Source organism: Schistocerca americana, chromosome 2, assembly GCF_021461395.2.
Source record: "Schistocerca americana isolate TAMUIC-IGC-003095 chromosome 2, iqSchAmer2.1, whole genome shotgun sequence".
NCBI lineage: Eukaryota > Metazoa > Arthropoda > Insecta > Orthoptera > Acrididae > Schistocerca > Schistocerca americana.
The window spans coordinates 42,796,734-42,822,570 of NC_060120.1; the positions used below are offsets into that span (position 1 = coordinate 42,796,734).

The 25,837-nt window shown below is 43.4% G+C and overlaps 1 protein-coding gene across 1 annotated transcript in view; it reads right to left on the bottom strand.

The window, feature by feature from the left end:
* Window positions 1–25,837, bottom strand: part of LOC124593770 (reversion-inducing cysteine-rich protein with Kazal motifs-like) — a 386,189-nt gene that overhangs the window by 36,235 nt on the left and 324,117 nt on the right. Inside the window, exons 15-16 of the mRNA XM_047132119.1 lie at window positions 17,816–18,085; window positions 3,874–4,271 (exon numbers count right to left, since the gene is read on the bottom strand). Of these exons, the coding sequence (XP_046988075.1) occupies window positions 3,874–4,271; window positions 17,816–18,085 (668 nt within the window). The remainder of the gene's footprint in view (window positions 1–3,873; window positions 4,272–17,815; window positions 18,086–25,837) is intronic.

Genomic DNA, 25,837 nt, shown 5'->3' on the forward strand with positions numbered 1-25,837 from the left:
CAAAAGCTGACTTTATGCATGTGGCGGAACAACGACCCGTGGTGTACTACGAAATGCTTCTCATTGGTGCAGCCATCACTTCTGACATTTATTGTCAACAACTAAGACGTCTTGCAGACACAGTCCAAGAACAACGAGGAGTTAAGATTGCGTGAAGCGCTACTCCACGGTAACGACGCTCGCATTATGACAGACTGCCAAAAAACACAATACAGGAGTTGGGGTTAGAAGTCTTTCTACACCTTACTCATCCGATATTGCACCCTCAGGTTTTCACCTTTCCTTTCTTTTCAAGCGACTTCCTTTCCGGATAAAAATGGACTCTGAACATGGCTCGAGGACTTCTTCGCCTCGAAACACGTGATTTTCACAATGGCGGAATCGAGAAGTCACCCCATTGTCGGCAGACTGTTGTAAATAGTGAAAGAAAATATATTATTGATTGCTAAAGTCTCTGTTATGTGTATATGTTGCGTTTATTAAACTTATGCAAAAACGCTACGAACTTATGCACCTACCCAATAAGAGCTTTATAGCACATGCCAGCCAGAAAATCGTCACTCATGATAACTGCAACCTAAATAATTCCACGGACGGATATATCCGTCGAATCCATTAAAAACGGGTAGTCCATGAACAGATAAATCAGTCATGCTCACTTAAATGGTTAACGTATGTGAGAGCAACGTTTTAATTCAAGCATCTCTTTCGTGGTAAGTATTTCGCTTTTATTAATTCATTTTAGTTCTAGTACTTTATCCTCATTCTTCTCGTAACTTCAATGATGTTACTGATAATTGTAGTGTCCACGTAAGCGTAAGCGTTCACTCATACATTTCTTCCGTAAAACTGAAACCGTTCAATAAAATGTTTGAAGAGCTTTTTAGGATGTACTGCAGTCCCGAATTTCATGAGTGGAACTTTTCACTGAAAGTTTTTGCACGATACACATCACCATAAAACAGGTAGAGGTTAGAAGAGATACAGAAAAGTTAGTAACGACGGAACAGAACATGAGGGTGAAAGATACGTGCTGCTCGGTACACCGCTACGATCCATTCATAAAAGTTTTATGTGATAATATAAAACAATGTGAAATTTATTATACGATAATAAGATAGAAACATACGTACAAAGAGTATATGAGTTTATTTGTATCATAAAACTGAAACAATATAAATCTTGCTATATTTCACATTAATAACAACTTTAAATATCTACATCGTAATATTAGAGAAAGGGCTTTGGACAATGAAAAATTGAGCAAAAATATATGACATCAGTAACTTTTGAGTCGGTACTTTGTTATGAGATCTAATGACAATAATTTACTGGGTATTTTACTGTGTTTAGATATAATGTACACAAAAATTAACTATTAATTTCAGCTTAAAACTTAGTTTTTGGTTCAAATGTAACAACAGTACTGCTTTCCAAACTACTGCGTTGTTTGAGAAACATAAGCCAATTACCATGGACACTGATAAGACATTTATGGTGTCAGGACCTGGGCTCCATCAATGGGGTAGTATATTCACCTGCTGATGGCTTACTAGGGTAATACAGCTGAAATATTTGTAACTTACGATCAGCTGATTAGGTGTTGATTTAACTTTTGTTTTTATGCAGGTTCTTAAAAAATCTTTCAGCGTTGATACATATGACTCTATATTTAATAAAAATTAATAACATGGAGAATTAAACAGCTTTAGAATTTACATAAATGTAAGTTTTACATAGAAAATCATTTTAATTCACAAACAGGACTAGCAATATCTGATACAATCAACAAAATATTCGTTTCAAATGACTTTCTACAAAAATTCTCCAATTCATATTGTGTATAAATACCAACGCCTTGCGTTGGCAGATTAAAAATAACACATTTGTACCTGAAAAAGTTCGTCTTCGGTTAAATCTTTGGTATTAATGTGAATATCACTGGAAGAGAATAAATTAAAAATGAAGACAGAGTACTGTCAGTGAACAGCTTCATAGGCATTTTGACCATAGTGTATTAGTTCTACTTGTTTCTTCGTTGTTTAATGGACGATATCATTGTGTAGGACAAAATGTCTCTTTGTTAGAACAGTTCACTTATAAAAACATTGTTTTAATGTTTGTTCTTTGACTCTAACTGATCATTACCACTTGACTCATTTTTGACGGCGTATCATGAAACTGCTTCGAAAATTAAGTAAATATTCTTCGCCACCGTCTGTATTGTATGCAAGTACTTGTATATGTAAGTAACTTGAAAACAATACTAAATTTTAGTCTACTCGTTAAAGAAATTACAAACATAAAAAAGAACAACTGATTTGAACAGCAAACTTTTAGGGGGAACTCATATTAATGTAACAATATATGTAAAGAGTTTAAAATACAACGTTTGTGTGGTTCGGTGGCTGTTGTGAGACTTGAAATAGCATGGAGTTCTGTAGTGACAGTTTCCGTGCTGCCTCGTAGGGATAATCTGCGAAGACTTGCACAAGACAGAAGACATAGTTCAGTCGGCTTCCGTACTGAATGCAGTGAATCGGGAACTAAGCTCAACTTCATAAACAACGATTCTAATAGAAGCTGTAGAGTAGTAGACGTTCATCACGAAGTTGACAGTGCTACTTTTGAAATGACATTATGAAAAAGGATGAAAGTCTTGCGTGGCAGTCGAACGTAACTGCGATCTTCTGACAAATTGTTTCACCATTTTTTTCTTTCAACTGGCCACGCACAACACTGATAATTTTTAGCAGGGGTTCTTTTTAGATTTCTTACGCAAGAAGTTAAAGACTTGTAGCTAATACTAGTTATAGTTAGAGTGACTAGTAATAAGAAAATGGTCAGTGGTGAAGAAAGAGCTTTAGACTGCTGTAGGTATCAGTATTACCAAGATTTGAGATTTTTCCGCTTGTAGTGCCTTACGGCGTTATAAGAAAGAAAATACAAGTCCATAGGCTGTTACACTCTTAGTGTGAGCGATCACTACGACTTCACTATCAGCCGTTCTGACAACGTCAAGATGATATAAAAAGGGAATATCTAAAATGTTGAACGACTTGCCATTACAACCGGGGAAGAATACATTCTCCTACAAACTTGTGCTCATAAGTAATTACATATTACTCGTAACGAGTTTCACTTTTATCTGAGTTAACTTTCATAGTAAATAGACGAGCACAGTTTTAACTACTGTTGGCACCTTTACAGAGTAGGCTCTTACTCCTTGTATGTAGCTTATGTACGAACTACGATTTCTTCTTTTCTAGCCGTATTAACAGTATAAAACTATACTCCGACAAATGTATCCAACACAGAATCGCTGCTTCATTGAGCAAACACCTTACAACAGCTAGTACACGGAAATGGTAATATAGGGAGCAACTGCAGACTTAATTCGTCACGGCATTAAAATTGTGACGAGTGCAAAACGAAGATGCTTCGTCGGGTAATGAAGCCGACGTGCAACTCAGTGACTGAGCCACGTGGCACTTCTACTCTGCTTCTAACCTACTGGAAGACAATAACGCTTTCAACTGTTGGCACTGGATGTAAATGAGTCCAGTGGAATACCGTGCTGCACGTTTTCTGACTGCAGATTCTGTATTATTGTCTGATAACACGGCGCACTCGAGTAACAAGTGCTCAGCTCTCGTTTCAAACCGACCGTGGACTTTGTTCTCTGAGGATTTCACGGCAGTCGGAGAACAGTGGTTCCGGAACTGCGAAAGCTTAACGGTGAAGGGTTCGCCGTTTATGGTAACTGTTTCCTCCGACACACATGTAAGGAAATCGAAGAGAGAGCTTCACCAGAGGGAAGTGACAGCCAAAACACAGCCATACTGGGGCGACGGCGCGGGCAGCCGCTACTACGTCCGCACCGACAGAGCGCAGGCGGCCGCGGCGAGGGTCAGCGCGGCGGCGGAGGCGGGGGCGAGCGCGGAGGCGACGGAGGCGGCGGCGGCGGGCGCGTGCGCGACGGCGGCGGCGACGAGCACGCTGAGCGGCAACTCGCTGAGCACGCGCGGGCTGGCGCGGCGCACCAGCGCGGCCAGCTTGAGCGCCTCGCGCGCGCACGCCTCCAGCTGCAGGCGCGACGGCGGCGGGCGGCGGCGCGCCTCCACCACGGCCACCAGGTCCGCCTCGACGCTGAGGTAGCCGCGCACCGCGCACTCCGACACCTGCACCTGCCGCTCCAGCGCCGACAGCACAGCAGACACCGTCAGCGCGGGCAGCGCCGCGTCCTTGCTCACGTGCAGCGCGCGCTCCACCTGCACACACCGCCACACGCACTGCTCAGCGACACGTTCGTCCGAGGACACCCAACCTTACCTGCGTCTGTCAGTGTACGTAAACTACTTAAAGTGTGTGCTGCAGCACAAAGTAGCTTCTTAGCTTCATGTAAGGTATGTATGGAACTACACTGAAGCGCCAAAGAAACTGGTGTAGGCAAGCGTATTCAAATGTAGAGATATGCAAACAGGCACAATACGGTGCAGCGGTTGGTAACGCCGATACAAGACAACAAGTGTCTGACGAGTTGTTAGATCGGTTACTGCTGCTACAATGGCAGGTTATCAAGAATTAAGTGAGTTTGAATGTGGTATTCTAGTAGGCGCACGAGCGATGGGGCACAGCATCTCCGAGGTGGGAATGAAGTGGGGATTTTCCCGTACGACCATTTCACTAGTGTACCGTGAACATCAGGAATCTCGTAAAACATCAAACCTCCGACATCGCTGAGGCCGGAGAAAGATCCTGCAACAAAGAGACCAACGACGACTGAAGAGAATCGTTCAACGTGACAGAAGTGCGACACTTCCGCAAATTGCTGGATATTTCAGTGCTCGGCCATCAACAAGTGTCAGCGTGCGAACCATTCAACGAAACATCGTAGATATGGGCCCTCCGAGCCAAAGGCCCACCAGTGTACCCTTGATGACTGCTCGACACAAAGCATTACACCTCGCTTGGGCTCGTCAACACCGACATGGGACTGTTGATGACTGGAAACATGTTGCTGGTCATATGAGCCTCGTTTCAAATTGTATCGAGCGGATGGACGTTTACGGGTCTGGGGAAAACCTCATGAATCCATGGACCCTGCATGTCAGCAGGCGACTGTTCAAGCTGGTGGAGGCTCTGTAATTGTCTGGGCCGTCTGCAGTTGGAGTGATACGGGACCCCTGATAAGTCTAGATACGACTCTGACAGGTGACACGTACGTAAGCATCCTGTCTGATCACATGCATCCATTCATGTCCATTGTCCATTCCAACGGACTTCGGCAAGTCCAACAAGACAATGCGACAGAGTGGCTTCAGCAACACTCTTCTGAGTTTAAACACTTCCGCTGGCCACTAAGCTCCCCAGACATGTATCTGGGATCGCTTGCTATGTGCTGTTCGGAAACGATCTCCATCCCCTCGTGCCCTTACGGATTTATGGACAGCCTTTCAGGATTCATGGTGTCAGTTCCCTCCAGCACTACGTCAGACATTAGATGAGTCCATGCCATGTCGTGTACCGGCACTTCCGCGTGCCCGCCGAGGCCCTGCACGATATTAGGCAGGTGTACCAGTTTCTTTGGTTCTTTGGCATATTTAAAATGTGTACTTCAGCACAAAGTAGCTTGTTGGCTTCGTCTAAAGTATGTACAGAACTACATAAAGATTATGTAGAAAAAATTAAACAATGTCCATATTTTTCCATTAGTTCTTATTTATTTTTCTGTAAGCTACAGGTTTCCACACTTTACTGATGCCATCCTCACGCCGCTGTACATTAAAACATCAAGTACACAATGTAGTATATGTCTGGGTATAACATAAGATAAGAAATACAGACACAAAGTAAGACCAGCAAATGTCGCTACGCTATACAAACTGCAGCATAGAAGGATGCACAGAGTCAAATCTGCACACAAACCACACCGTAATTGGACATGTTCCCATTCTGGTTGGCTTCAATAAACTAACATACCATACATAAAAGACATCTGACAGAAACTCCAAAAAATGAGATGTCACTTAACCAGTGAAATGAATGAAATGATAATAAATCAGAACACACTAGCAGAAGGGTGTTTTTCTTATATACAGAATATAAAAAAATAATTAAGTAGAAAATAATAAACGCTCCCTCTACTAGTATGTGTTTTAATTTCTGATTATTTCGTTCATTTATTAATTATGTCACTTCTCATATTTTTCTTTTTAGTTCTATTAGATATGTTATGTGTTAGTTCATTGATGCCAACCGTAATTTGAAACTGTTCTGTTAATGTGTCATTTGCGTGCCCATTCAACTCTTTACACCCCTTTACGTTACAATTGTATAACAAATTTACCTTAAAAACCAAAACCTCGTTGAGGCTTCGTCCAGCCGTGGCTCTCAGTGGTTCAGAACTCCACAGCAGGCCACAGCAGTCTAAGCAGTCTACCCACTCCACCGCAGCCCCACACCGAAACCAGGGTTGTTGTGCCGTTCGGCCCCCAGTGGAACCCCCCCCCCCCCCCCTTTGGAACGTCTCATACCACAATAGTGTAACCCCAAATGTCTGCATGTTTGCGTGGTAGAATAATTATGGTGTACACATACGAGGAGAAAGTGTTTGCGCAGCAATCGCCGACGTGGTGTAACTGAGGCGGAATAAGAGGATCCAAACCGGCATTCGCCGAAGCAGATGGAAAACCACCTTAAAAACCATCCACAGGTTGTCCAGCACACAAGACGCGCTGCTAGTCGGGTGGGCTCTGCGCCAAGTATTCGGCGATATTTCACGACAGAAATTTTGGAAACATCGACAGTTGCTGAAATGAATCATTTTACTTTGCTACTATCCTCGATAATAAATGATCATCCTTAACAACAGAATCCACCACCTTGGCATGATTATCCTACGCAGAAACACTGTTATTAAAGACAGGTTCAAGTTATGTGCCATTCACTCGTGCTTCATTACAAAACAAAAAATGACCAAATATTCCTGAATCTTTCAGTACACAATTATGGACCTTACAGCAGTTAATACAGTAGTTCATTTCTCATGTCATGGTTGTTTACTCGCAGGGGTGATATTGTCATCGTTTCTGTGCCTTAGGATGATAGTTTATGATAAAAACGATAAAAAAGTAAAATACTAATTTGTTTTATTTGTGGATTCTTTTAAATATTTGACAGATATGGAGACTACATACCAAAAATAATAATATGTTATAGGCAATGTCTTGTCTGAACGAAAAACATCGTTTCAGTTCTCAATAAAAACAAAATATTCTCTACACTAATATTTTATGAATCCAGCAGATACAATAACGTCATATTGCAAACCATGTTTGTACATATTTCCACAGCATCAATATATTTGAAAAAAAAAGAACTTTGTCCGTTATCGGCTGCAGAATTCTCAGTTTATTTGCTGCTGGCGAATTCCGACTTAACAGTCATAACAAGCAACGCACAGGTTATCACTATGCAACATATCGCAACAGATGTGACGTAAAAATTAATCCACCAGTCCACATGTGGAACACATGAACATCAACATATTAATTATACTGCCTTTAATGGACATTTTCTTCTTTCGCTAGTGTTCATATTAGCCTAATGTGATATTCAGTTGAATGGTACGTTTTTATCGTCAGTGTAACCCAAAGCGATAGGTGGCACTAGCTCCACAGCTCGATATACCTCTGCTTTTTACTGCCAGATGATTTGAACAATGCTAACAAACTATTTGAATTCTAACTGAAACGTAAATACAAACCAGGGACTCCTAAGATACGACTTGGCAAACAAATGGTAATGAGATGGGGAGCTATTAATATCAATGGGGGCTACTCTGGGAAGAAGGTAGAGCTGGCAGAGACTGCAAGATGGGGCTGGACGTTTTAGCTGTTAGTGACATTCGGGTAAGGGGTGAGAAAAAAGAGGAAGTGGGAGAATACAAGGTCTACCTGTCAGGAGTCAAAGCAGGAATAGCACAATGGGGTGTAGGGCTTTACATCAGGAAAGAAATGGAACCCAGCGTAGTTGTAATAAGGTATGTAAACGAACGACTGATGTGGATAGATTTGACAGTGTCTAGCAAGAAAATTAGAATTGTGTCAGTATATTCGCATTGTGAAGGGGCAGATCAAGATAAGATGGATAGTTTTTATGAGGCACTCAGTGATGTAGTTGTTAGAGTAAAGGACAAGGACAGTGTTATGCTCATGGGTGATTTTAATGCCAGGATTGGAAATCGAACAGAAGGGTATGAAAAGGTTATGGGTAAATTTGGAGAGGATATGGAGGCCAACAGGAACGGGAAACAACTCTTGGATTTCTGTGCCAGTATGGGATTAGTAATCACAAACTCCTCTTTTAAACATAAGAACATTCACTGGTATACTTGGGAAAGCAGGGGAACCAGACCTGTCATTGACTATATAATAACAGATCAGGAATTCAGGAAGGCTGTGAGGGACACACGTGTATTCAGGGGATTCTTTGATGACACTGATCATTATTTAATCTGCAGTGAAATTGGGATTGCGAGGCTGAAAGTGCAGGAGGTCAGGTCCATATGTAGGAGGATAAGAGTGGACAAACTTCAGGATAAGGAAACCAGGCACAAGTACACAACAGCGATCTCACGAAGGTACCAGTTTGTTGAATGTAGTCAATTACAGTCATTGGAAAAGGAATGGACAAGGTACAGGGACACAGTACTAGAAGTGGCTAAAGAATGTCTTGGAACAGTAGTGTGTAAAAGTAGGATGAAGCAAACAGCTTGGTGGAATGACACAGTCAAGGCATCCTGTAAAAGGAAAAAGAAGGCGCATCAAAAATGGCTACATACTAGAACTCAGGTAGACAGAGAAAGTTATGTTGAAGAAAGAAACAAAGCCAAACAGATAATTGCAGCATCCAAGAAGAAATCTTGGGAAGACTTTGGAACCAGGTTGGAGACTATGGGTCAAGCTGCTGGAAAACCATTCTGGAGTGTAATTAGCAGTCTTTGAAAGGGAGGTAAGAAGGAAATGACAAGTATATTGGACAGGTCAGGAAAACTGCTGGTGAATCCTGTGTATGCCTTGGGCAGATGGAGGGAATATTTTGAAGAGTTGCTCAATGTAGGTGAAAATACGATCAGTAATGTTTCAGATTTCGAGGTAGAATGGGATAGGAATGATGATGGAAATAGGATCACATTTGAGGAAGTGGAGAAAATGGTCAATAGATTGCAGTGCAATAAGGCAGCTGGGGTGGATGAAATTAAGTCGGAACTCATCAAATACAGTGGAATGTCAGGTCTTAAATGGCTACACAGGATAATTGAAATGGCCTGGGAGTCGGGACAGGTTCCATCAGACTGGACAAAAGCAATAATCACACCAGTCTTTAAACATGGAAACAGAAAAGATTGTAACAACTACAGAGGTATCTCTTTAATCAGCGTTGTGGGAAAAATCTTCTCAGGAATTGTTGAAAGGAAAGTGCGAGTATTAGTTGAGGACCAATTGGATGAAAATCAGTGTGGGTTTAGGCCTCTTAGAGGTTGTCAGGACCAGATCTTTAGCTTACGGCAAATAATGGAGAAGTGTTATGAGTGGAACAGGGAATTGTATCTATGCTTTATAGATCTAGAAAAGGCATATGACCGGGTTCCTAGGAGGAAGTTATTGTCTGTTCTACAACATTATGGAATAGGAGGCAAACTTTTGCAAGCAATTAAAGGTTACATGGATAGTCAGGCACCAGTTAGAGTTGACGGGAAATTGAGTTCATGGTTCAGAGTAGTTTCAGGGGTAAGACAAGGCTGCAACCTGTCTCCACTGTTGTTCATATTATTTATGGATCATATGTTGAAAACAATAGACTGGCTGGGTGAGATTAAGATGTGTGAACACAAAATAAGCAGTCTTGCATATGCGGATGACTTAGTTGTGATGGAAGATTCGATTGAAAGTTTGCAAAGTAATATTTCAGAGCTATATCAGAAATGTAAGGACTATGGTATGAAGATTAGCATCTCCAAAACGAAAGTAATGTCAGTGGGAAGGAAATATAAACGGATTGAGTGCCAAATAGGAGGAACAAAGTTAGAACAGGTGGACGGTTTCAAGTACTTAGGATGCATATTCTCACAGGATGGCAACATAGTGAAAGAACTGGAAGCGAGGTGTAGCAAAGCTAATGCAGTGAGCGCTCAGCTACAATCTACTCTCTTCTGCAAGAAGGAAGTCAGTACCAAGACTAAGTTATCTGTGCACCGTTCAAACTTTCGACCAACTTTGTTGTATGGGAGCGAAAGCTGGGTGGATTCAGGTTACCTTATCAACAAGGTTGAGGTTACGGATATGAAAGTAGCTAGGATGATTGCAGGTACTAGTAGATGGGAATAATGGTGTCCACAATGAGGAAATCAAAGACAAACGGGGAATGAACTCTATAGATGTAGCAGTCAGGGCAAACAGGCTTAAATGATGGGGTCATGTTACACGCATGGGAGAAGCAAGGTTACCCAAGAGACTCATGGGTTCAGCAGTAGGAGGAGTCGGGGCAGACCAAGGAGAAGGTACCTGGATTCGGTTAAGAATGATTTTGAAGTAATAGGCTTAACATCAGAAGAGGCACCAATGTTAGCACTGAATAGGGGATCATGGAGGAATTTTATAAGGGGGCTATGCTCCAGACTGAACGCTGAAAGGCATAATCAGTCTTAAATGATGATGATGATGATGATGATGATGACGTAAATACTCTGTGCCACACTATGAGGCGACAAAATATAAGATGGAATATAATGTTCGAAATCGTGAGATGAAGTAGTCAGATTATCGAATAACCTGAAATATCACTGCAAGAAAAATAAATGACAGACGTCAACTGAACATTTATCTCTTTTATGAGTAATCAGTAAAGAAAGTATATCGAAATAAGAAAACACATGTGAGAGAATGTAAGTGAGGTATAAGACAACAACAAATAATATAATTATCTTCTCAATATATCTGAGACAGCACATCTTTACTTACTTCAGTGGTGCAAGCAAACAAAACAACAGTTTATTATTCCAATATAAAGAAGCGGAGTATGTGTAAAAATACGAACTAGTCTCGTCATAAAACGCCACCAACCAAGATTGAAGGATACAAAGTATTGTCAGGAGAATCTAATTTTTAACACAGACATGTAAATTAAAAAAGCTAAGAAGCATGGACGTTGCTGCAATCTCCTTTCTGTTTATAAGAGACTGTTGGACACAGCAAAAGGTTCCTGGCATTCGTCTGAAAATATCGAAAATTTCTTACATGTAAGGCATTAGAACTTTCATTGCCCCCACAAGGTCAGAAAATGGCAAAATCTTGACATGATTGAACACAAAGTATTCGACTAGTATTAAAAATGGCGACCCAGCACAACAAAATTCGAAGAAATATCATCCATAGGGAAATTATTAAATGTTTGCAACACATAATTTCTTTATCTGAAGCACTCTGCCATCCATCTGATTTTATAAAAGTGGTTTATTTACACCCTGTTAGTATGGGCACCTTGTGCTGCACAAAATTCGAATGTGATCTACTGGAAACAGCTGTTCTTTACAAGGTGAGTTTCTTTGGATTACTTGGACTCTTAATTTACAGCACTTTGTATTGCAATGTAATTTATGATCTATGGGTGCATTGTTCCCTCCCCAATGGATCTGTTAATTACAATGTAATTGGGTTTACACTCTCCAAATGTGCACTTACTTTATTATGCACCACACTACATTGAGTAAAGATTCAGTCACATATTAACACGTGAAATTTGACATTAATTTCACGTGGCATACAACACTACTGAAAGAAAGGGACGTTGTAACATATTGTTCCAGGTCGCACACGTCTACTCGTACTATTCGCTACTGTGGACGCTTCAGCCATTTTCCCATAGCGAAGGAATGGGTGATTTTGTTCAGCCAGGACATTATGGGCTAGTCTTTCTTTCAATGGATCGTGGTCTGGACCCACTACGCTTTTACAGTAGCGAGTAATTTGCTCTGGACACCGTTGTTTTCCGACAAACAGCGGAAAGAAGTCTCCGAAAGTTGTAGCAAGAAGCAGCAGTGGCTAGGGAACTTCTGTTAATGAGAGTAGGAATTGGCCAATAAAAGTTCATACATTCTACGTCGGATGTTAATTGGCTCCTAGGCCGAAATGTTTTGCGGAGTGAATTTGGAGCTCTTGATAGACAGCTGACTACATACTGTCAATATGTCTGTTTCCCCCTACATTATTTACCCTACACAGCTCACTTTAGTATCATGGAATGATGTCTTAACACTTATCATCCTATCTCTTCTTCTTGTTAATGTTGTGCAATGTCCATTTGTGCGCCGACTTTGCGGAGAACCTCCTCATTTCCTTTCTTATCAGACCATCTAAATTTCAATATACGTTAGTAGCACAACTTTCCCTATCCTAGTCCGCTTTTTATGTCCTCCACACATCATCCGTGATAGGATATTTTGCTTAAAAGATAGCAAAATTTCTAACTTAGTTTACTTCATGGTCACAGATTTTGATATCAAGCTTCTTACCATCCTTAATTCTGCTATTTCTCATTACATTTGTCTTTCTTTGGTGTACTCTCAATCGGTGTTCTGTACTTGAGAGACTGTTCATTCCAGTCAACAGATCCTGCAATTCTTCTTCACCATCACTGAAGAATGTTATCACCGGTATCCTTTCACCCGGAATTTTAATCACGCTCTTGAGGCTTTCTTTGACACGGTCAGGTAACGTTAATGTGAAAACCTGCCAAAACCCTAAATATCCACGTTTTGTAGCGCGGCCTTTCAGGATGAGTTCTGGATGGTACTGGCAGGGTGTGACACTGTACTGCTGGCCACGGCATTGCGGTTGGCCTAAGTTTCTTCTGCGAGGATTCATGGTGCGAGCAGCCCAATGGAGGTGGTCCACGGATTCTCGATTGTGTTTAAATTCGGGGAGTTTGGCGGCGAGGGAGTGCGGCAAACACATCGCGGTGCTCTTAGAACCAAGTAGTGTGTGGCACGTTGCGTTGTCCTGCTGGTAGATGCTGAGGAGAAAACAGACTGAGTGTAGGGGTGGACATGGTGCTCTACAAAGGAGCATACTTTTTTGGTCCATTGTGCCTTCCAGAGTGATGAGATCACCCAGGGAATGGCATGAAAACATTCGCAGACCCTAACTCTGTTGCAGGGTGTTTGTGTCACAAGTTCCACCCCGCACACGCCGATGTCAGTGGAGTATAAATCGTGATTAATCCGAAAAAGCCACCTGTCGCCACAAAGTGGCCGTCCTGTTTCGGTACTGACGTGCAGATAGCAGCCTTCTTCACCGATTAACATCGTGAACCACGCACCAGGGCCATATGCAGCAATGTTCGCTGAACAGTCGTAGGGGAGACACTGCTGGTAGTCCCTTGGAGCACCTGGGCGGTCACCTGCTCAAGCACTGCACGTCTGTTCGCCCACAGCCATCTCTGCAACTGTCGTGAAACCCATATATGGCCCGTGATGCACCACAACTGCTTTGGCACCAGTTTTGGATAACCGCATTTTGCCACGCACGGTATACTTTAACCATAGCACCAGACGAACAGTTTATAATACTAGCCGTGTCGGAAATTCTTCCTGTGGTGTCGCCGCCGGGCACCACACTTGCTAGGTGGTAGGCTTTAAATCGGCCGCGGTCCGTTAGTATACGTCGGACCCGCGTGTCGCCACTATCAGTGACTGCAGACCGAGCGCCGCCACACGGCAGGTCTAGTCTAGAGAGAGACTCCCTAGCACTCGCCCCAGTTGTACAGCCGACTTTGCTAGCGATGGTTCACTGTCTACATACGCTCTCATTTGCCGAGACGACAGTTTAGCGTAGCCTTCAGCTAGGTCATTTGCTACGACCCAGCAAGGCGCCATATTCAGTTACTATAAGTACTATCTTCAAGAATGTCTTCTGAACGGATAATATTGTGAATCATGTACCATCAAGAGCGACGTTCATCATTAATGGATTAAAGTTAAGCATCGCCACTGTTATCCATACCGAATTCTCGCTCCTTGTCATGTTCCAGAACTCACGTCAGTATAGTTCTTCCCTCCTTACGCCAGCCTGCGTGAGCTAAACGCGTGCATTTCGGCCTCCACTCGTAACACGGTGTTGTCTCTTCTGCTAACACAAAAAGCCTGAAAGCCAACGATTGTGCTCTTTTGGACTTTGGATAAATTTCATAATTTGCACATTATAACAACTGCGCTGTTTTCCACATCCTCCCCTCAACCTGTATATACCTTCCACTGCTAGTGTTCCCAGTTGCCGACTGTGAGTGGTTATTGCACGCTGACGTCGAGCACAGGCAGTGAACCATGCTGTTTCGTGATTGCTTCTTCGATGCATAGATAGGACACTAGGATCAAAAGACTGTATCCCTGTCTTACATCTTTCTAACCCGACCTCTTCGTTCTTCGTCTTCCTGCGCTATTGTTGCATCTTGATTCTTATACGCACTGTACACTGACCAGGCAGAGCATTATGACCACCGACCTAATGTAGATATCAACCCGTCCTGGCGCTAGCAGCATCACTAGGCGAGAAAAGACCGCTAGTCAGACACGCAAACGGTGCGTGTAGTATCAGCGAGCGTGCTGCCAGAGTGTGGAATGGCGAAGGCGCGTGATGTGTCTGAGTTTCACCGAGGACAGATTGTTATGGCCCAGACGCTCGGCGCGGGTATTTTACAAACTTCGTTACTTGTCGGGTGTTCGAGGAGTGCTGTGGTGAATGTCTTCAAATGTTCAAATGTGTGTGAAATATTATGGGACTTAACTGCTGAGGTCATCAGTCCCTAAGCTTACACACTCCTCAACCTAAATTATCCTAAGGACATACACACACACCCATGCCCGAGGGAGGACTCGAACCTTTGCCGGGACCAGCCCGAATGTCTTCAACACGTAGCGAGATCAAGGTGAAACCACGTCCATACGTCGTGGGGTTGGGTGGCCACCGTCATTATAAAACGTTGTAGGCTGGGCAGACTGGTAGAATAGGACAGGCGGCGAACTATGGAAGAATTAACATCTGACTTCAATGCTAGGTAGAGTACAAGTAGGTCTGAACACAGAGGACACCGAAAACTCCTGCCGCAGGCGACGTCCCTCGCATTAGCCAATGTTAACAGCCGGATATCAGTAGCTACGACTGAAATGGGCACGTGACCATCGGCACTGGACGCTGGCGCAGTGGCAGAGCGTTGCATGGTCTGATGAATTCCGATACTTTCTCGATCAGGCCAATGGGAGAGCGCGAATCCATCGTCTTCCCGGGGAACAGGTCCTTGACACCTGCACTGCAGGATGGAGACAAGTTGGTCCAACTCCCTCCAGCGACCTTATCAAGGCCTCATTGCTTCCATGCCACGACGTGTCGCCACTGTTATCCATACCAAAGATGGACATACCGGCTACTAGGTAGGTGATCACAATATTCTGGCTGAGCAATGTATATTACCCGTCTGGTACTGAATCGAATACGGAGAAAAGAATAGGGAGAGAAGAAGTTTATGACCCAAACTGAGCAAAAGACGGGCGGCCGCGGTGGTCTAGCGGTTCTAGGCGTTCAGTCCGGAACCGCGCGACTGCTACGGTCGCAGGTTCGAATCCTGCCTCGGGCATGGATGTGTGTGATGTCCTTAGGTTAGTTAGGTTTAAGTAGTTCTAAGTTCTAGGGGACTGATGACCACAGATGTTAAGTCCCATAGTGCTCAGAGCCATTTGAACCTTTTTTTTTTTTTAGTAAAAGACGGACCAGACATATCGAGAAATTTGTACGGGAAGACAAATGCTTGACTGTGTTAAGCAAGTTGAGGTGGGCGAAGGTTGCAGAAATTACCAAGAGAGGAATAGTTATGCAGAGGGCAGCTTAGCGTGTAGAATTGTTTCACACAAGTCTCCGGACTGAAGACCACAACAAGAACAATAACAACTACAACGCATTCAATGTACCGGGCGGTGATAACTAAACTTTCCCTATTTAACACTTTATAACACGAAAACTAATTACCATTTGAGTATCAGACTTGGTATAATTAATGTCCAGAGCATGAGGTGCATGATTTCCATGCGTCACAGCGCTACCGTCAAGTTCCAACTTTGGCCACCAGGCGCCGTGATCAGTCATAGTGATTCACGGTCTCACACACCAGACCAATCACAGTGCACTTATTGACGTGTCAATACGAGATTGGGCAAAAGGAGCATTACTGGTGAAGCTTTAGCATCAAAACAACAGTAATGCTGCAGCTGCACTTCGACAGTATCAAAAAAAATGGTTCAAATGGCTCTGAGCACTATGGGACTCAACATCTGTGGTCATAAGTCCCCTAGAACTTAGAACTACTTAAACCTAACTAACCTAAGGATATCACACACATCCATGCCCGAGGCAGGATTCGAACCTGCGACCGTAGCAGTCGCGCGGTTCCTGACTGAGTGCCTAGAACCGCTAGACCACCACAGCCGGCTCGACAGTATCGCCACCTGAAAGGATTACGGATGGGTCCTCTTTCTTCGCCTGCTGTGCGGAGCATGATGAAGAAGCTCGAATCAACTGGAGAACTGAGTATCCCTCCGGGAAGAGGCCGACGGCCGTTTGCGTCACAGCTGGCTGATGAAATCGCTCTTGCTATGGCAGACAACGCTGCGCGGAATTTCCGATCGCCAACAGTGCGTGTGATGTATACGACAGCTGAACATCCCGTGGTCCACTGTACGGAAGGTGCTTCGAACGATTCTCAGATGGATTCCGTATAAGATCCATATCACACTGTAGCTTGCACCACAGAACGCACAACGGCGTATTAACTTGGCTCTCCACTTCCTCGCAAGGATTGAAGTTGACGAGGGCTAGACTGGACCATCCTACGGACAGACGAAGCTGAATTTTCTCTGACGGGTGAGGTAAACACAAAGAATTGTCGAGTGTGGGGATCTTCACCTCCAGTCACTGTGCATGAAGTTCTTCCGTATGGCGAACGTGACACCGTATGGTGTGATTTGACCGCTATGTACATCATTGGCCCATTCTTGTTTGAACAGTTTGGCACTCAAGGACCAAAGACGTGGCGTGTGATTGGCCAGCGTTAACGCGATATGCTTCGCATACAGGGGAGATACGCATAGAATTCAACAGCCTGCGTTCAAGATGGTGCCAATTGCACATCGCTCGTGAAGTTCACGTGCTTCTCCGAAGCACATTTGGAAACGATCGAATTATCAGCCGATCGTTTCCGAAGGCTTGGGTGGCACGATCCACCTGATCTGAGTCCCTGTGATTTGTGATTGTGGCGCTACCTGGAGGACAGGGTTTACTGGTTGAACATTCACATAAGTGCTGATCTGAAGCGCCGGATATCAAAAGAGGTAGCCAGCATACCTACGGACATACTTCGTTCTGCTGTGCGGAACGCAATTCTACGCTTTCGGGCTCTTCTGGACACTGATGGGCGCCATATTGAGCCCCTTTTGTAGAAGTAATGGTACCGGTATGTAACAGCACGATGTACGCAACAGCACATTAAAAGCCTCTCAGTAGAACTGATTCTGCATTATTTCTCCTCCCCGTGTCCTTGACATTAATGCTACAGAGTTTGTTACTCCCACGGTAATTAGTTTCTGTGTTATAACGTGTTAAATAGGGGAAGTGTAATTGCAACCACCCGGTACGAAGTAATTGGAATTCCCCGCGTGTCTGGTGCCTCGTTCGTTCCAAGTAATGCCGCTGCGCCGCGCGCCGCGCACCTGCTTCTGGCTGTAGAGGAAGCGGACGGCGCCGGCGCAGCGCGGGCAGCAGGCGCCCGGAGGAGTCACGGCGAGGCAGGCGGCGGCGGCGAGCGGCGGGCAGCGCACCCCCACGGCGTCGCACTGCGGCGCGGGCCGAGACCCGATCTGGCCCACGGCGGTGCACGGCCCAGCGTAGTCCACCGGCACCTGCGCCGCGTGCGCCGCGCACTCCGACCGGTACGTCACGCCGTCGGCGCCGCACACCGTGCCGTTGTTATCACAGTTCGTCTGCAACAAGCCTCAGGCGTGACAGTAGTGACGGGCCCACTGCAGACCGTATTGGGACTGCAATCCGCTTAAAAGGCTTTCTTATCTGGTACAAGAACTTAATACACACTTAATATTACATTACTGGCCATTAAAAGTGCTACACGAAGAAGAAATGCAGATGATAACTGGGTATTCATTAGACAAATATATTATACTGGAACTGACATGTGATTACATTTTCAAGTAATTTGGGTGCATACATACTGAGAAATCAGTACCCTGAACAACCACCTCTGCCCGTATTAACGGGTGTGATACGCCTGGGCATTGAGTCAAACAGAGCTTGGATGGCGTGTACATGTACAGCTGCCCATGCAGCTTCAACACGATACCACAGTTCACCACGAGTAGTGACTGGCGTATTGTGACGAGCCAGTTGCTCGGCCACCATTGACCAGACGTTTTCAATTGATGAGAGATCTGGAGAATGTGCTGGCACGGCAGCAGTCGAACATTTTCTGTATCCAGAAAGGCCTGCACAAGACCTGCAACATGCGGTCGTGCATTATCTTGCTGAAATGTGTATTGTGACGAGCTAGTTGCTCGGCCACCATTGACCAGACGTTTTCAATTGATGAGAGATCTGGAGAATGTGCTGGCCACGGCAGCAGTCGAACATTTTCTGTATCCAGAAAGGCCTGCACAGGACCTGCAACATGCGGTCGTGTATTATCTTGCTGAAATGTGTATTGTGACGAGCCAGTTGCTCGGCCACCATTGACCAGACGTTTTCAATTGATGAGAGATCTGGAGAATGTGCTGTCCACGGCAGCAGTCGAACATTTTCTGTATCCAGAAAGGCCTGCACAGGACCTGCATCATGCGGTTGTGCATTATCCTGCTGAAATGCGTATTGTGACGAGCCAGTTGCTATGCCACCATTCACAAGACGTTTTCAATTGATGAGAGATCTGGAGAATGTGCTGGCCACGGCAGCAGTCGAACACTTTCTGTATCCAGAAAGGCCTGCAACATGCAGTCGTGCATTATCCTGCTGAAATGCGTATTGTCACGAGCCAGTTTCTCGGCCACCATTCACCAGACGTTTTCAATTGGTGAGAGATCTGCAGAATGTGCTGGCCAGGGCAGCAGTCGAACATTTTCTGCACCCAGAAAGGCCCGTACAGAATCTGCAACATGCGGTCGTGCATTTTCCTACTGAAATGTAGAGTTTCGCTGGGACCGAATGAAGGGTAGAGCCACGGGTCGTAACACATCTGAAATGTAACGTCCACTGTTCAAAGTGCCGTCAATGCGAACAAGAGGTGACCGAGACGTGTAACCAATGGCACCCCATACCATCACGCCAGGTGATTCGCCACTATGGCGATGACGAATACACGCTTCCAATGTGCGTTCACCGCGATGTCGCCAAACACGGATACGACCATCATGATGCTGTAAAAAGAACCTGGATTCATCCGCAAAAATGACGTTTTCGCATTCGTGCACCCTGTTTCGTCGTTGAGTACACCATCGCAGGCGCTCCTGTCTGTGATGCAGCGTCAAGGGCAATCGCAGCCATGGGCTCCGAGCTGATAGTCCATGCTGCTGAAAGCGTCGTCGAATTGTTTGTGCAGATGGTTGTTGTCTTGCAAACGTCTCCATCTGTTGACTCAGGGATAGAGACGTGGCTGCACGACCCGTTACAGCCATGCGGATAAGATGCCTGTCATCTCGAGTGCTACCCGAGCAGCAACGCCGCGATACGATAAACCGCAATCGCGATAGGCTACAATCCGACCTTTATCAAAGTCGGAAACGTGATGGTACGCATTTGTCGTCCTTACACGAGGCATCACAACAACGTTTCACCAGGCAACGCCGGTCAACTGCTCTTTGTGTGTGAGAAATCGGTTGGAAACTTTCCTCATGTCAGCACGTTGTAGGTGTCGCCACCGGCACCAGCCTTGTGTGAATGCTCTGAAAAGCTAATCATTTGCATATCACAGCATCTTGTTCCTGTCGGTTAAATTTCGCGTCTGTAGCACGTCATCTTTGTGGCGAATCAATTTTAATGGCCAGTGGTGTATATCATTTTAATAAATTGTGATCCATGTCGAGTTTCAGATCATCAGTATCCTGTACATTCGAGGTGTGTGAGAAACGTAATGTGACTGACAATGTTGCGAGCTGTCTGGCAACGCTGTTTTCTAATTGTTTAGACGCGTGTGTTCATCCCTTCCAGATGCTCAGTCCGAGTCTTAGTTCCTTACAGCCATCATATGATTTTTGAGAGCGCCATCAGTAACCTGTGTGTTTGTTGTGTGTTACGCATATGGAACAGCAGAATTTAGAGCAACGTTATGCTATTAAGTTTTGTATCGACTGGGAAAATCGGCAAATGTGACCTTTTTAAAAAAGAAACAGACCTATTGTGGACATTCCTTACTAAGAGAACAAGTTTTTCGCTGGCACAAATCATTTTTGGAAAACCGAGAACGGGTTGAAGATGAACGTCGCTCGAGGAGACGTTAAAATCCGACGAAAACGTCGAACTTGTGCATGCTCTTGTGATATCAGTGTGACGTTTAACGATAAGGATGATGGTTGACTATTAAATTTAAACCCTTTCACACGACATTAAATTTTTACTGAAAATTTGCGCTTGCGAAGGGTTTATGCCAAAATGGAACCGCACAGCTGTGCAGAAGAACGATTAAAGAAACTTGTGCGTTGATCTTCTGTAGAGCACTGCCAATGAGCACTCGTGTGGTCATACGTGATGAATCCTATAATTCTGTGTTCGGTCCTGAGACAAAGCGGCAAAGTGATGAATAGTACACTAAGACATCTTCTCAACCCAAAAAATTTCGAAGGAGCAAATCGAAGATCGAAATAAAGCTGATTTCCTCTCTTGACAGCAGGGGTATCGTGCGAAAGTAATTTGCTCCTCCATGACAAACTGACAACCACGTCTTGCTCGATTCCATGCGAAAGATGGTGCCCTACGAGCGTAATGTAATCCAAGACAGAAAGAAGTTCAGCTTTGTCGTAAGGTCATCTGTCTTCTTTATTGCACTGCAGATTTAGATTTCAACTGAGAATGCAGCTATCATCATTGCGTTATAAGTAGTCATGTAGCTTGTACGTAATTATAACGAAACGTAATAAAATTTGACTCACGCATATACAGCCAAGCGGGGTAATGGTTGTACATGCCTGAGTTAGACTGGGATATGTGTCGTTACAATTACGTTCAGTCTATATGACTACACACGTTGATGGTAGCTCCACCTGTGATCAAATAGTTGTACAAAGGCGTCTTTGAAAGGCTTCAGAATAGTGTGAATCGAGTGAAAACGGACACTGCTGCTTCGTGACAACATCCCGTGTCACACGGTGACTTCCATCGCGGATTTTTTTTTCCTCAAAAGGCATTCCTGTTGCTACACAGCCCCCTATTCACCTGATCTGAGTCCTTGTGACTTTTTTCTTTTCCCGAAATTGAAAATTTTCATTATAGGACTCTGGAGAACATTCAAAAAATGTGACCAACATGTTAAAGATCCTACCGGAGAAAGCCTTTCAGCGCTGCTGCAACGACTGGGAACAACGACTTCGAGAGTGTATGGCTGCCGAAGGGAAGTACTTTTAAGGGAAGTACTTTGGGTGGATAAAAAATCAGCCTCAATATTTTTCTCACCCACCTCGTGTCACTTCCGACGGCGCCCATGAGCCTGTCTTATTGATTATTCTAGACTCCAGAGGCAATTTTCAGTTTATGGTGGAAGGGGCCTTCTTCCAGCCTGGAGGTGACGGTTTGGACTTTACGCAGTCCTTCTAAGTGGTTTGACTGAAATTGTGCTTATGACGTTTTATCTATACGAAAATCCTTTCTCATAAGGTGAATCCCGATCACTTACCATAGCACAGGCTTTAACGAGTACTGTGTCAGGGATTACATGCTCGGCAATATATTCACACATCAAACCACTATGAAATATAAAGCTTCATTCTTTTGAGTCATTCCAATTAAAACAATACGTTTAAAACAGAACATAATACATATATTTTTAAATTTCCATTCATTAGTCTTAAAAAAGTTGTCACTTTTTATTTCATGATCGTACAGAACATAAAACACTTTTAGATAATTATGTAGTTGAAACTCAATTTATCAGTCTTCAAAAAGCTGTTACTTTTTGCTTCAAAAATACAGAACAGAATATGAGAATGAACTGTCTCATTTTACGGAGTTAATGGTAATTTCGAAAGTTATATAAGTTTTTGACTTCACCTCTCCCTATGTTTTGAACAGCAGGTAGAATTTCATTTATGTTCCAAAATTCAAGTCAGTCCTGCATTCATCTCTTTGCATTGGGCAAAATGAGAGAAAGACCTGTTGCTGTCCTGGATGAGGGTATAGGTTTTTTTATTGGTAACGCCACGTAGCACCCTGTATGAAAATCACTGGCTGTGCTGTGTGCAGTCTGTGGCTGGTTTGCATTGTTGTTGGCTATTGTAGTGTTGTTGGCTATTGTAGTGTTGTGCAGTTGGCTGTTAACAGCGCGTAGCGTTGCGCAGTTTGAGGTGAGCCGCCAGCAGTGGTGGATGTGGGGAAGTGAGATGGCGGATTTTTGAGAGCGGATGATCAGGACGTTTGTCCATCAGAAACAGTACATTTGTAAGAATGGAAGTCATGAACTGCTATATATATTATGACTTTTGAACACTATTAAGGTAAATACATTGTTCGTTCTCCATCAAAATCTTTCATTTGCTAACTATGCCTATCAGTAGTTAGTGCCTTCAGTAGTTTGAATCTTTTATTTAGCTGGCAGTAGTGGCGTTCGCCGTATTGCAGTAGTTCGAGTAACGAAGATTTTTGTGAGGTAAGTGATTTGTGAAAGGTATGGGTTAATGTTAGTCAGGGCCATTCTTTTGTAGGGATTATTAAAAGTCAGATTACGTTGCGCTAAAAATATTGTGTGTCAGTTTAAGCACAGTCATGTATATTTTTTCTAGGGGGACGTTTCAAGGGTTTACGGACTGCGCATTATCTTTCTCTTCAGCAGAAGTGCCTAAAACGTCCTCTCGCGATTCAGTACAGCAGTTACTATAATTATTTTCTTATTATTTCTAAAATTGCCTGTTATCTGCTGCTACCAGAGCCATCAAGCTAATGGAGAATCTACATCTACATTTACATGGATACTCTGCAAATCACATTTAAGTGCCTGGCAGAGGGTTCATCGAACCACCTTCACAATTCTCTATTATTCCAATTTCGTATAGCGCGCAGAAAGAATGAGCACCTATATCTTTCCGAGCGAGCTCTCATTTCCCTTATTTTATCGTGATGATCGTTCCTCCCTATGTAGGTCAGTGTCAACAAAATATTTTCGCATTCGGAGGAGAAACATGGTGATTGGAATTTCGTGAGAAGATTCCGTCGGAACGAAAAACGCCTTTCTTTTAATGATGTCCAGCCCAATTCCTATATCATTTCTGTGACACTCTCTCCCATATTTCGCGATAGTACAAAACGTGCTGACTTTCTATGAACATTTTCAATGTACTCCTTTAACCCTATGTGGTAAGGATCCCACACAACGCAGCAGTATTCTAAAAGAGGACGGACAAGGGTAGTGTAGGCAGTCTCCTTAGGAGGTCTGTTACATTTTCTAAGTGTCCTGCCAATAAAACGCAGTCTTTGGTTAGCCTTCACCACAACATTTTCTATATGTTCCTTCCAATTTAAGTTGTTCGTAATAGTAATACTTATGTATTTAGTTGAATTTACGGCTTTTAGATTAGACTGATCTACCGTGTAACCGAACTTTAACGAGTTCCTTTTAGCACTCATGTAGATGACCTCACACTTTTCGTTATTTAGGGCCAACTGCCAGTTTTCGCTCCATTCAGATATTTTTCTAAATCGTTTTGCAGTTTTTTTTTATCTTTTGGTGACTTTATTAGTCGATACACGACAGCGTCATCTGCAAACAACCGAAGATGGCTGCTCAGATTGTCTCTCAAATCGTTTATATAGATAAGGAACAGCAAAAGGCTTATAACACTACCTTGGGGAACGCCAGAAATCACTTCTGTTTTACTCGATGACTTTCCGTCAGTTACCACGAACTGTGACCTCTCTGACAGGAAATCACAAATCCAGTCACATAATTGAGAATATATCCATAAGCACGCAATTTCACTAGGAGCCGCTTGTGTGGTACCATGTCAAAAGCCTTCCGGAAATCCTGAAATACGGAATCGATCTGAAATCCCTTGTCAATAGCACTCAACATTTCATGTGAATAAAGAGCTAATTGTGTTTCACAGGAACGATGTTTTCTAAACCCACATTGACTGTTTGTCAATAGGCCGTTTCCGTCGAGGTAAATCAATAAAGATTAATCATTGTTTCATCTGGTTATTTTCCTCGACTCTCCTAGAATGTTCACTTCCTTCACCACCCCGATTATGCAGCTTTTGATGGCGATATCTCCAAACAAGGCCAGTTGCTGATTGTAGCAAGCGTACGTGACAAGCTAAGTGTGTGCCAGGCCAGATCGATCCCGATAACTACTTTTCACTGGCACTGATCTGCCCTTTAAGTCAGGTAACCACGCCTCACAGCTGCCTCAAAGCTTCATCATTCCATATATTTCCCTGCATTCGTTCCAAGTTTCTCAGAAGCTATACGCAATTCAGAGAGACTAGCAACCCGACAGAAATGAATGTAGAGAAGAATTTGCTTCTCAGTAGCCGCGGTGCTTAAACGACAGGGAATTCTACACTTTCGTAGACGTTTTGTATTGTACGTAGTTAAAGTGTATGTGCAGATTTTTTAAATTGTAGGGAGAACGCGTCGTATAAACGTTGAATCTATTAACGAGGCTTGCTTGTACAACGCAGACGGAAACATACGCCACGAAGAAAACCTATGTCTGAATTCAAGTTCCAACGTGACAAACGGGTTTGTAACATGTACTTAACGGGGGGTATAATTCGCAAAAATGCAGAAGAAAGTCTCACTCTAATAAATGCACCAATTGTACTTACGTATTTATTTTTAATGTCGCGATCGGTTCCGGCCCTCAATGTGTTACACACACAGAGGAACAGAAACCTTTGTAGTTATTAATGTGCTTGTAAGTGATAGTAATAACATTAATTATGGACAAGTACCTTCTTTATTAAGTTAAACATGCTATTCGCAGTAATTAGCCTCGTGTTCTAATACCCGATTTAAGTTTTTATGCGGGGTAGGACATCAAACGGGCCTTCTTGGAGCAGGAGAGACACCACAGGACATTTTAATTTCCACTGTCTATACTTTTACGAATCAATTCATAAAACTTTGTCAGCATGACCAGGAAGGATTCAGGATTCAAAATCATAGCAGTGGAATCTGAAAAATATAACAAAATATTGGTTTTAGATGTGAAAGTTCATTATTTTTTCACTTCTATTGGCTGCGTTTGTTGCTATAGGTACACGTTTCTTCATAAGAAAGAGAGAGTCTTCGATGAATTTTGCACAGCATACAAACCCTACTTACAGGTGTATGAAACTCTAGAAATTATTTAATTTATGAAAAAATGAATGTGCTGTTATATTTTAAACTTCATGTTTAGAAAAAACTCAAATTTTATAGTTAATTATCTCAATTTGTAACACAGTTATTAATAGATTTGGAAAATTCTAGAGTTTCGTACACCTGTAAGTATGGTTTGTATGCTGTGCAAAGTTCATCGAAGA